This window comes from Sinohyriopsis cumingii, chromosome 1 (genome assembly GCF_028554795.1).
Source record: "Sinohyriopsis cumingii isolate HCF-2022 chromosome 1, ASM2855479v2, whole genome shotgun sequence".
Taxonomy (NCBI): Eukaryota; Metazoa; Mollusca; class Bivalvia; order Unionida; family Unionidae; genus Sinohyriopsis; species Sinohyriopsis cumingii.
Genome location: NC_142961.1, coordinates 88,003,268 through 88,017,323, shown reverse-complemented (window position 1 = coordinate 88,017,323; position 14,056 = coordinate 88,003,268). Strand labels below are relative to the sequence as shown.

Sequence of the window (14,056 nt, the reverse complement as noted above, 5' to 3'; positions counted from 1 at the left end):
AAAATCTAATAAACAGTAACAAACGAAAGAGTGAAAACAACAAGCTTTGAAAAATATAACAAATAATTGATTTTCATGGAAAAGCACTGTAAAAAAGAAAAGAACTTACGGTTTTAAGAATCAAATCCAAAACTAATCCAAGAATAATCCATGAATTTAATTTTAGAAGTCCAGTAATGAAATGTTCTAATGAATTCAAGTTCGAGTCCCGACGAAAAATCCAAAATGGAAGGCGATGACGTATACTGTAGTCAGTATGGTGTTGAAGTGTCTACAGTTCTTCGCTGATTCACAAACAATAATAGTCCGGTATTTGAATTTCCTAATAAAATTTAAATAAATGTCTTTGTCCAACAATTCTGCATGAGCACTCAAATCTTTCCAGGAAAAAGAATTAATCTTACATAATCCAAATAATCTGTATAAAAATTAAAATATAACTCCAAACTGGTCACAAACAAACGAACACCTTGACATTAAGTGTTTTAAGCCCAAACTGAGAAATATCTCTTTAAACATCACTAATAAATTTAACTACTGCGCAATTTCGAAAAACCCAGAATTGCAAAATAGGGCTCTTTACAATCTACAATCACGTACTCCCAGTATGACCTTGATAAAAACCAATCATTTTACTCGAGAATAAAATAAAAATAGAACGTTGTTTACTTGTCTCAGTGATTTCTGAATCAAGGTTGGAAACTAAGTCAAAAATAGAAACAGTGTTTCTATTATTAGGCATTTATGAAAAGATTCAGGTCCAACTGAATTTTCTGGAAAGTATCAAATTCCTAGTAAACAAATTTACAAGACATTGACATGTAATGAAAACAAACAATTAAATTAAATCAAATATAAGTTAGATCAAACTTACATAAGAATATATATGAATGTGCCATATATATATATATATATATATATATATATATATATATATATATATATATATATATATATATATATATATATATATATATATATATATATATATATATATATATATATATATATATATATATATATATATGGCACATTCAGTTGACACGTGCAAACACAATCCATCTGCGTCAGTACGATTCTCCTTTGGCTTAGAAATCAAATAGTTTTGTCCATTATAATTTCAAAACCCTTCTTAAATTTGAGGAATCAAAGGCGACAAAGTGCAATGGAATTTGGTATTATTTATTAGTGTTATGAATCATATGGTAATACAGTAATTTGGTATAAGGGGTTAATCTGGCCTTGGTGTTAGGATTCACCCACTTTCCATTACAGAGACAGATAACGGCAAATGGATAGATCCACTAAAGATTGACCCATTTAACATTCGTAACTGATGACCTACCTAAGGTCAGTGAGGTTAGCTGGAGAATACCAGATTGGGGGCCTTGAGTCCTGCCTTATTCCTCTCTACCACTGCCTCGGTGTTTATGCTTGCTTGTTAGCACCAGAGTGACGCTGACGGACGGGGTGCTGTTCAATAGGCAGTCAGCATATCACTTTGTTACTGACAAAAGGCTACGCTGCAGCCATTTTGCTTTCATTAGATACCGCTTTAATTTATTTCGAAGGTCTGGGCCTTGGATTTTAGGGCAAACACATTTCCGGCCCCCCCCCAAAAAAAAAGAACCACAACAAAAACCCAAACAAACTTGAAGCATATATTCTTGCTCTGATTTTTACAAAAGAAGAAATATTTGTATCCATTATAAGAGTTGAACAAAATTAATTCTCTTAAGATAAACGGAAAAGAAATATTCTGGTTTGAAACTCCCAGCCACCGCACAGGTGGCCTAATGCTTAGAGCGTCCGCCTCGGATGCGCGGATTCGAACTCTGGCCGAGTCATACCAAAGACTTATAAATCTGGTACTAGCAGTGCCTTGCTTGCCTCTCAGCATATGATGTTAGTGTTAGGACTGGTCGGTCTGGTGTCAGGTTGGCTGGGTGGGACATCATGCTACATGTCTGCGGCATGATGCCCCAGTGCTAGATATCACTATCAACTGACACACTGTAGACATCGAAGGCATATGACTGAAAAATTGTTGAAGCTTCGTTAAGAATTCAAAATCACACACACACACACACACAGAGGCACGTACGCACGCACACACACACACACACACACACACACACACACATACACACACACACACACACACACACACACAAGAGTCCCATCCCCATCTAATCGCTCTCATGATTGAATATTATACCACGCAGATTATTGACTGCCGCTCTTTATCTAGATAATTATCTCCAGTCGCCGAACTGGCTGGCCCTAATCCAAATTCGTCCTAAGGACCCAGCTATGTGAAAACGTGGAGAAATACAATGCTCTTGCTTCGTTTGGAACTCGTCCGAGACGTTTTTAACACCAGGTCTTCTAATCTTGTTATTATATCCATCATCTGTATATAGTAATTTAGCATGCGAGGTGTATACTTTTGAAATGCACGTCTGTTTTTATATTCGTACAAGACAACACTACTACAACAACAACATCAACAACAACAACAACAACAATAATAATAATAATAATAATAATAATAATAATAATAATAATAATATATTTACAGAGTATTACTTATATGGCATTAGTCAATTAACAAGTCTTCAATTGACAAGTGATATAAAGATTCTCAAAAGGGATGAAAACTGAGACCATCTCTATACAGTCTTCGCACAATAACAAAGATATACGTGTAGGAATCCTGCAGATAAATTTACTATAGAAAAAAAATGAAATTATTAACATTTGATGACTTGATTAAACTGATCTAAAATGTTCTAAAGTTACAAATGAGAACTAAGTCCTAAGGCCAAGATCTTCAATAAAATAAAGTTGAATTTCGATCAACTTTCATTTAAGATGGAAACCGATACCTATGTATTGCCGTTTTATGCAAGTCAGAAAGCAAATAAACGAGGTGGATTCAATAGCTGTAGGTAAAACCAATTTATCCCGTCACAACCTGACTACGGAAGTTTGTTTGTTTACTTGGAAGGCCAACACGTAGATCTTATTCAGTACTAGTGATATATTTCAAACGAGGTGTTCAAATCGGAACATATGGCTTAAGCGACACGAGCAAATATCTTCATTTGTACGGATCTATGTGTGCAGCAAAGACGACTATTCAATCATATTTCAGATTGAGGATTATATAACACGGTGGGAAACAGTGTGGGTAGAAGTGACACGTGATGCTAATACAGCACAGGTGAATATTCTTAAATGATCAAACAAGCCGACCAACTAGGTGCGTAGATAGTAACCATAAATATTATCCAAAAATAGTCAAAGGTTTCATACAATAAAGTATATTTTCTACTAACTGACTAAATAATTGTTTTAAATAGTTTGTTTGCCTCGACAGCAGCCTTCTTTATTCCATTTCTATTTATGGACCGGTATAAAATATAAGTGTAAGTGTAGTATACTCGAATGCCTTTGTTGATATAAAACACATAAAGCAAAAAAGATTGACCTTAGTTTGGTATTTAATTCTGACTCTTTCGAAGAAAGCTTTTTTTTAATACTAAATTCGAGATATATGCTTTAGTGGAGGATCAATGAATAAATTCTGACTCTTTCGAAGAAAGCTTTTTTTTAATACTAAATTCGAGATATATGCTTTAGTGGAGGATCAATGAATAAATTCTGACTCTTTCGAAGAAAGCTTTTTTTTAATACTAAATTCGAGATATATGCTTTAGTGGAGGATCAATGAATATTTATATTAGTATCGTAATTATTTTCTTTTGCGCCACCCACCCACCCCGTTTTTAAAAAAAATTAATGTAGTCAACATTGAATGGGAAACGTTCTGTTTAATTATAATTTTTTGCATAACGTGAAGAACTACTCTCTCTCTCTCTCTCAGTAATAATTTGTAAAGTAATGAAGTCTAAAGAAAGGTCACAACTTACCGATAACCACTTGGCACAATCAAAAATTCTAAAATGGGTTTAGAACTGTGATTTGTTATTTCATTTCATAATTGTGTGTGTGTGTGAGACAGAGAGAGATTTGGAATTTTAACGTAGCTTTAACATTTTGAGTCATATTGCTACCATGTCTGCGGTGTGGCAGTTTATAGTAGTGTCTAGCAATGGGGCATCATGCCGCAGATATGTGGCATCATGTCCAATCCTTGTCACATTATCCTGACCAAAGGTCGCCCGTTCCTAACACTAACCTCTTAATGCTGAGCGCCAAGCGAGGTAGCTGCTAGTACCATTCTTCAAAATATCTGGCAGGAGTTCGAGCCCGCGGCCTCCTGCATTCGAGGCGGACGCTCTAACCACTTAGGCCACCGGAATGGTTACGTAATTATGTATGTTTGAGGACGTTTTATACTTACAAGCAGCCTTTAATTTTTCACTCGCACAAAAACTTCACCTATTTAATTTTAAAATGCATTAGTATGCATTGCTTAATGAATTTAGATTTGACATGATTTCAGCTTGTGAGATGTCAGCAAGCATTATTTTACTGTGTCCAGTAAGTATAACGACTCTCCAAGATCTTAGTCTGTTTTAATTTTGTCTTATGTCAATGCGTTGGAAAACATAACGTGCTAATCAGAATGGGGCAAGACTGGCTGGCAACATAAGTCAAATATGTAACAATGGATCGTCTCTTTCTCCCTCCCTCCTTCACCCTCTCTCTCACTCATTCACTCTCTCTCTCTCTCTCTCACTGAAGTAGCCAATTCATTGTTAAGTCAGTAACAACTCTCTCTCTCTCTCTTTCTCTCTTTCTCACTCTCTCTCTCTCTCTGAAGTAGCCAATTCATTGTTAAGTCAGTAACAACTCTCTCTCTCTCTCTCTCTCTCTCTCTCTCATACAGAGGGAGAGACCAATTACTTGTCCAGTGTTACACACCTGACTCTAACTAACTACTCTTGCCCATTCTGGCCCAGTTTGGTGTGGCACGTTAATGCCTGCCGATATCTCTACATCTTTCCAGTTGCACTGAATCTTTTGAAATTAGCTGTCTTTATTTAAAAAGAATCGAGATAAAAATATTTCTTCCTAACATACATACATACATACATACATACATACATACGTACGTACGTACGTACGTTGCAGTGAATTGTTTTACTTACCTCTGAAAAATATATGTCCCCCAACACACACACACACACACACACACACACCTTTTCCGTTCAATATTTCATAGAATACCTATGCCACTAATCTGAACTGTAGTACACACAGTACTCAGTAACCTGTTTTAATGAATGACTTCATAACTCTGACGTAACAATGAATTGGCTACTTCACTTCGAGTTAAACATCAGCGTAACAGCAGCAATTATTACTGTTAGGGTAATTATGTCATTCTTTTTTGAGTAATTTTTCAAACATTCATTTAAAACTAATGCTTTTAACAGGGTACCGACGGCTCCGGTGTCCTAAGCGGTTAGAGCGTCCGCACTGGATGCAACGGTCGCTGGTTCGAACTCCGGCCGAGTCATACTAAAGACATAAAAATGGTACTAGCAGCTGCCTCACATGACAGTGTTAGGACTGCTTGGCCTATTGTCAGGATTAATGTGACAAAGATTGGACATGATGCCACGTGTCTACGGCACGATGCCTCAGTGCTAAGCATTACTATAAACTGCCACACTGCAGACATCGTAGATATACGACTCAAATTCTTAAAGCTACCTGTAAAATCCAAACACCACACACTCTTACTGGGTACCAAAGCGTCTAAAACCAAATCAGTTATTCTGCGGCATTTGTTCTATGCATGAAATATAGCTACGTATATTAATTAAATTATGTTGGAATTGTTGGAATTAGTAGCATCCACCTTCCTTCCCCCATTCCATTCACATTCTCTCTCTCTCTCTCTCTCTCTCTCTCTCTCTCTCTCTCTCTCCCGCCCCGTACACACCACGTCAAAATAAAAAAGAAATGAAAACAAGATCTTTGACTTGTCTTTATACGCAATGTCTCATTGTATATAGTGTACTAATAACATATAATGATGTGCTGGTTAGAGAGTCCAACTCGGATGCGGCAGGTCACGAGTTCGAACCCGGACCGAGTCATAAAAACAAAGTTGTACTATTAGCTGCCTCGCTTGGCGCCCATCATTAAGAGGTTAGTATTAGGACTGGTATGCCTGGTGTCGAGATAATGTGACTGCGTGGGATATCAAGTAAATGTCTGCTAAATGCTAAACTGTCACACTGCAGACATCGTAGTGATCTGACTGAACAATTGTTAAAACTACCTTAAAAATAAATAATAAAAAAAACACTCACACGCACATCCCTGTGCTAAGCCAGAGGCATCAAAAGAGCTGCGATTGGTGTGGAGAGGAAATCCCATATAAGGCTTGAGTTCGCATCAAAACCGAGCAGGAGAAAAAGAAAATACATGTCAAACAAAGTGTGCGAGTCTGGCTTGAGGAATCTTCGCTAAACAAGGCTCCGATAACCCTAACTACACCTTGGCGTATCAAACAGACATTTCTGTGCCTCAACTCTGTGCATTTCATTGGATGCAGCGACAAGCCACCGCATCCAATCAAAATTAAGTTGTTCAAATTTTAACACTGTTCCTACGTGATCGAGTCAAGGGGAGCACAAAACTTGAATCGACCGATAAACAAACATTTTGCAACTGCCGATCAGTGTTTGCACAAATACATTTCACTCAAATACACCTGTAATGGGTTCCCTCTGGTACATATTCATACTTTTGACGTTAAACTTACAAGGTATCCTTATTCGGTCAATTGCCTCCACCATTTTTGGCCTATGTACAATGCACAAAGCTATTAGTTAGTTGGTATAACATACTAAGGAAGACAACATATGAAATCCAATAGATATCGCTAGGACAAAGCACCAATATAGCTATTGGATTCGCCAATGTGTAGATATGATTATCGGAACCTTGGCTAGCGAAGATGGGCTTGAGGTCGTTGTTTCTCGTTCATTTCTAATGACCGTAAAACAGCAGATGCTATCACTGAATGGTTATAAAACATCCCAGCACCACATATAATTTTCCTGTAATCAGTCAAATGACAATACTCTCACGAGATTCACATTTCATGCCGCGTGGCCTAAAGCGCTTACCGTTACTGATCTGTACCATCTCACCTCTGTCTGCGTGGGTTTCGGGCTCGGCCAATATGGGTACGTGAGAAAGCTTGCCAGTAGCTTCCCATGGGTCGGTGTTACTTCCCGGGCTTTTGCTGGGTTCTTCCTCCACTAGTTAAACTAGCCGCAATGTAGTCCTAAAATGTAAGACGTATCACATGTTATTTATGTTTTAGTGATCGACGCCCAAAGCATAAATATCAAGGACGAGGTCTTACATTGTAGGACTAGCCGCAATGTATAGCCTATCTTATGCTGAAAATTGGCGTCAAACCCCATAGCAACAAAAACCATCGTCGATACGTTCTCTTTTCATCCCAGCCTTTCAACGATAAGATTTCCTTATTTCTCATAAATATGCATGCATAAAGAAAAATACGTCTTCTTCGAATTATTGAACATGAACGAAAGTGGCCCTACCTGATCGATAAGTGACGGTGTTTGGAAGAGAAAATTTGATTCGCTCACTCAGTAATCTGAGTTTGGAAGAGAAAACTTGATTGGCTCACTCAGTCAACATGAAAGGTGAAGCTGCGTCAGTCTTTAGTGGAAAACTTTACACGCAAAGAAAGGTTAATTAGGTTGATTAATATTGATGAGAAACGGGGCAAGTGATTTCACACATATATTGTATTACTTCACATGGTAGGATTCATCAATATGCAGTTCAAAGCTGTTATCGGTATTTTAACGTCACGTACCAGACAACATACGACAAACAGGGCCGGCGCTACTATATAGGCAAACTAGGCAGCCGCCTAGGGCGCTGATTTCAGGGGGCGCATTTTTAATTTTTTTCAATTGTTTATAAATGTTGAAATTTATATTTTCGGGGGGGGGGGGGGGGGGCGACAGAATCTGACCTTGCTTAGGGCGCCAGATAGTCTGGCTGGGTCTGGCGCCGGCCCTGACGACAAATACCGAATACACAGAAATATTCACTATATCAAATTATCAAAGAGGTGAGAATATCCCAAGGGGACAATATAAAAAGAAAAAGAGACCAATTTACGAAGAAACCAATGCTGCCATAAATTCTTGTAAATACGGTCCACTGTAATGATGACTTGAACCACCTTGCTCATTTCTTGGGTTAATAAACATCGTCATAATACAGATTCCACATAATTAATCAAATCATCACTCAAATCTATCAACTCTATAAACGGAGACGTAAAGACAGATAACTTACATTAAGTACCATTTAAACTGTGCATTTGACCTAATTACGCTGTATTCTATTTTTCCTTTTTCAGGTGGATAAAGCCAACTGGATTGCAGTGACCATGTACTTTCGACTAAATCCTCTGGTCTACATGGATGTCTAGGCATATTTCACTGGTTGCGTAATTACGAATGATGAATCACACAATTTGTAACTGGAAAGATAAATTAATTAGCTAACCGTTATTTGAAACAGCAAACAAATTTTGATATTTGCAAACATACATTTATTTTTTTAATTAATAGAAGATAAAAATAAAAAAAATGCGACAAAGGCCATTTAGTAAAAAGCCAACTGGGCCCCTCAATCTCATCGATGTTATTAAGAGAGGTTATTTCCAGCAAATTCGCTTCCTAGTTGATCTGGGTTTGGAAATAGACGTAAGGGATGCAGAAAAAAGAACGCCGCTTTTGCTTTGCCCTTTCATAGAACCGGAAGCGTGGGGAGTTGGAATAGCCCGGCTGTTGATTGAGCATGGCGCAAAAGTGGACAGCAGAGATAAATATGCGTTAAATGCGTTTCACTACACGTGTATATATGAACGTGACGAATTAGCAAGAGTGTTTTTAAGTGCCATAGACTTTAATCTAAACCAGCAGGACAAGGAAGGTAATACTGCCCTTCACTATGCAGTTAGGTCCGGCAACACTGTTCTCGTTCGTCTCCTTACACATTCGCTTTTGAAGTACCGCATGCCGATCGATGTTGTTAACAGAGATGGCGAAACTCCACTTAATGAAGCGTATAGAACAGGCAAAAAGCAAATTATAAAAATTTTGGAAAACCCCGAAGAAAGCAGACAGCTGGAGCTACCGTTACATCTGAAAATGTCACAAGAACTTACCTTTGATTCAGTGACCTCTCCCAGAACCTTTAGCAGACCCAGGTCATCGCTGCTTTCCAAACGAAGCTCCCGGCACAGTTCTGTCAGTGATTTATTTTTCTCCTCTGTGCGATCTCCTACCATTTATAGCTACGATGCACATACTTATCAGAGAGGAGACACAAACCGAGAAATACCTCCGAACGAGAAGAACCCCCAAAATCTAATCTTTTGTGCTAGTTTGTCGGATCTACGCAATAACCCCGAATATCTTGCACAGCACACCCCAATACCGCCACCTACTGAAAATGGCAAAGTGATGGTGTCAAGAAGAGCCCAGTCCGCATTCGTGAGACGAAGTGAAGTAGAGGGAAGTAATGACTACGAGGAGCACTTTAGTTGGAGAACGGAGTTAAAGAAGCTTTTTATCCATAAGCAATATCAGTGTACGTTGTCATATAGAGATCCAGCAAAACCAATAACTGAAAATGATTTACCAAGCCTAGACAAACCCCCAACAACCCCGTCTATATCTGAAGAGGGACTCGATGAAAACGGGGCGAAAAGGGGAAGGAAAAGTCTGCTGTTGAGGCAGGGAACAAAAGACCTTATTTCTCAGAAAAGCAAATCGTTGGATAAACAGAAACCGTCAAAAAAGGGACCAGTTAATATAGGACATGGTAAGCAACTGTCATCCATGGACGGTTCTCTAGGGTCAAGCAGTGAATCCATCAACAGTACCGAATCCAGAAAACGTCAACTACCGGATGAGAAGCAGGTTTCTCTAAAGCCGTCCGCTGACAAAGTTAGCGGAAAAGGGTCAGATGATTCCAGTTCCGGAGGACGTGTTAGCAGGAATACAAACTGCAAGAACTTACCTTCTGTGAATGTTCAGTAGCTACCAAACACGCGGGGTGAACCTCCCCCATGAACATGACGGATAGAAATGGAAAATACATGATGAGCAAAATGGAATATGGAAACCAGTGTTGGTTATATTCTTTTGTGATTTTCATTTAATTAAAACGGAACTTTATGTTTGGCAAAAGATGCATCGTACAATCTGGAAATGTTAGATGAAAGTATATTTGTGCACATTGATAATAACTGTATGGGATATGTTACGAATCAGCTATAGCATCAAGCACATTTATGACTTCAAATAACAATGTTTCATGAAAAAGGTTAATATTGCTTCTTTAAAAAATCCGCTTCTTTTATGCTGCTTATTGATTGGTTTCTTCAGATTAAAGAAATGGTCGTGCTTTTATTACCAAAAACTTAATTTTACTTTTCTACCTGGCTTAAATTAACCGTCAGCAAAACAAAATGAACCTCCTGAAATCTTCCTCTTAATCGGCTACTACCTTAAAAGGTGGCTTTGCTTCTTGAAACATTTTTCAGTTTGGTTAGTAATTATATGAGAAGCATCAAGGCCATGATATGATGTCCGTACTTGTTTTGTGCTACTTGTATAAGAGTGAAAAGCAAGTGTTTATATAATTCCATAAACATTAAGCATTTCTATTTCACATTCACAAATTATTACTGTTATCAAGTACGCGTAATTCCAAGCAAGAAGTACTTAATAGGTTGGAAGATATCAAGCTGGATTCAAAAATAGCTGTTTATTTCTTTAGCGAGCAACACAAAGTGTTTCCCCTTTTATTGCAGATACAAGAGCAATACAAAACACTGAATCTTCAGACAGAATATGTTTATGCGTACATTTCACATCTTTAAAATAAATCAGTCAATCAAAAGGAGAGGGAAAACTAAAGAAATATAGATGTATATTAAGCGCTGAAAAGGTTCAAGAAAGGTTAACAATGCGGCCCCTCTTTCTTACAATGAAAATTTCTACATTATGTTGTTTTGGAGGCTATTTAATGTAATCTAGAATTTTAGAATTTTGTGACAAAGTCTCACTGAGATTCAATGGGATTAAATAACATGCTTAGCTTTTACCCGTAACAATCTTTAATTAAATCCAATTTATGATGCATTTTATTTTACATTTGCATTTAAGTTTAGATTTATGTTACTCTACTGTCTATTTACATGCATTTAGATTCCAATTTTTGGCAGAAAATGTACATATTTTAAATTACTGCGATAAGAAATTATGACAAATAAGCAATATTTTGTTTTATGGCAATTGTTTTATTGTTTTGTCAAAATTGTGTTTTATATTGCCATATGTTTTAATATGTGTATAAACGGTAGTAAATGTTTTATGTTATCATAACTCCCGACCTAGGTTTCCCATTCGTACCAGTACCTGCCACTCCCCCATCTTACAAAACTATTGGGTTCGTTTAAATGTTGTATGAAGTAGTTTTCCTTTTGTGTTTGTTACATTTTCTTTTTTTATAATATTACTAAATTGGGTTTTTTGTCATTTTTAAATTTCAATTCATATTTATTTGGGCTCCGTTCAGTAAATGTAGAAATTCTAAATGCCGAATTTCTATCTGGTTAGGGACCATTGATTCATCTTGCATGTACTTTCCAACGTATTTCTGCTGTTTTCTTTATGATAAGAAAACTATTATACGTATGTTTTAAGTATTTTAATTTTTTAAATATTTGACCTCACCAGACGCTATAAGTTGTTATATTTGATCCAAACTCCAAACACCTGGCACATCTTACACGTTTGAGATTTGATTTTCCTGATCTTTTTTATTCCTACAGGTCTATACGTTCAATCAAAACTTAAAAATGCAATCCTGCCTGTCTGTTAATTTGGACGTCTGTAATATTTTCAATAATTGCTATGTTCTGAATCGCAAAATGTGTTTTTAAAGCAATTCATAAATAGGAATATGGTAAGAAATGATGGATAAAGTATGAGCATAACAACTGAGTGCCAAGACCAGTCAAAACTGAATGCCAAAACCAGTCAAAATGAATGAGAAGACCAGTCAAAAAAGAAAGCCAAGACCATGTAAAAATGAATGCCAAGTCAAGACATTAAAGAATGTCAAGATCAGTCAAAACTGAATGTCAAAATCAGGCAAAAGAGGAAAGAAAACTAAGATGAAAATTACCCTAATCACCCCGACTTTTACACATTTAGAACACTGATATGTATTCAATGTAGGATGAATACTAAGGTCGATTGTGCAACTTCTTTTTGGTCTTCTGTTTCGTCACTTCAGATGAATCATGTTGCATGGTCCCACATTCGCTTGCATTATCACAGACTCACTTTACCGTTTTGGACATGATGATTTCTACCTGTATTGTGCATTGCACGCGCTCATGCCCTCCTCCCCATCCCCAATTCCGCCCCTGGAAAAGCTTCAGATAGGCAAATCTAAGATGGTGCTTCAAGGCTGTGCCGCTGATTGCACTGCTTAACTACCTTCCATTACGTACTTGGGTCAAGCCGGGTCCTAATATTTATTTTAACAATTAAAGTTTGCTTACATTTGAAATAATATCTCATGTAAAGACACATGTTGAAATTCAATGATAGCGTGACCACCGTTGCTCGAGTTTTTTAAATTTAGAGCTTGTTATCAGTAATATCACACTGTGTGGTCTAAAATCAATATCCGCTTATCATTTCATCAAGCTTTGATAAATGGACAGGATAATGTTTTTTCTTGTTGCTCATGTCCATATACCTTAATTTCAGTTTCCCACATGGGTTTTTATTTAAGATAAATCGTTGTTTTATCATTCATATGATCCCCTAGTCATTAGATAATTTAACCTGACAAAGTAGAAGCTTTTAAAGTGAACGGTGTCATAATATCACTACACAGCCATGATGGATTTCATCTGACAGCTGACTTTTACACTATTATAATTCTGGTGTCAAAGGAAAAGAAAATTTAACAATAAGATTATACATATAGATAGCATTGGAGTATGGGTTATTTAATAAAGTCTTATAAAAATAATTTGTCTCTTTAGTTGAAAATTATGTAAACAAGACATTAATGTTAAGGAATCAAGTGGCTACAAGGAAATCTTCCATGGCTACTTCATGCTTGCAGAAATTTTTTAGGATCGCTATCTCCGTTCATGTATCCATAGATACATGAATTCGTGCTTCCGTTCATTTATTGGTGGCTATATTGTCAGTATTTTTCATCTTCTACCACCAAGCTGGAGGTTGCCCCGAGTGGCCGAATGGTCTAAAGCGCTCTCCGTCACGGATCACTGCCATCTCACCTCTGTCTGCGTGGGTTCGAGTCTCGGGCTCGGCCAATGTGGATATGTGGGAAGCTTGCCGGTAGCTTATCGTGGGTCCGTGGTTCTTTTCGGGGTCTTCCCAGGTTCTTCCTCCACCATTAATACTGGCCGTCATATATAGCCTATCTTGTGCTGTTAAACCCTATAACAACAATAAAAAAACAACCACCAAGCTGGAAGCTGTTTGTGTCTTATTATTAGCACCGCTCAAGGTGGCCTTACTTATCGAACAGATATTTCAGTGCTTTGTCCTAGCGACATTTGTTGGAGTTCATGAATTGTCTTTCTTAATATGTAATGCCAGCTAACCAATAACGTGTTATACGGCGATGTATTGTAAGTCTGCCGAAAATAATGGAATCAATTGACTTCAAAATGATATTTTATAAGTTTTACATCGAAATTATGACAAAGTAACAGAGGAGCCATTACAGGTGTATAATGAAAGAAGGTGTTTTTATCAACATGGACCGACAGTGGAAAACTACTTATTTATGAGTCTATTCAAACTATGCGCTCGCCTTGTCTCGAACACGTAGGAATAATGTTCAGTTTTGAACAACTTGATTTTGATTGGATGATGTGGCTTGCTGCCGCATCCAATGAAATTCACAGGCCCGAAGTACTGAAATATACGTTCGAACCACCCAAGTGACGATA

The 14,056-nt window shown here is 37.3% G+C and overlaps 1 protein-coding gene across 4 annotated transcripts in view; it reads left to right on the top strand.

Moving 5' to 3' along the window:
* LOC149807300 (uncharacterized) overlaps positions 1-13,101 on the top strand; it is a 29,497-nt gene extending 16,396 nt beyond the window's left edge. For 2 of the 4 annotated variants that reach the window (XM_089964994.1, XM_089964970.1), the window contains exon 2: positions 8,396-13,101. In XM_089964994.1, coding sequence (XP_089821120.1) covers positions 8,628-10,085 — 1,458 coding nt within the window. In that variant the 5' untranslated portion in view covers positions 8,396-8,627 and the 3' untranslated portion in view covers positions 10,086-13,101. Of the gene's footprint in view, positions 1-3,038; positions 3,266-8,395 lie in introns of those variants that run through there. The other 2 variants (XM_089964979.1, XM_089964988.1) reach the window with 2 other exon arrangements.
* The last annotated feature ends 955 nt before the right edge of the window (positions 13,102-14,056 follow it).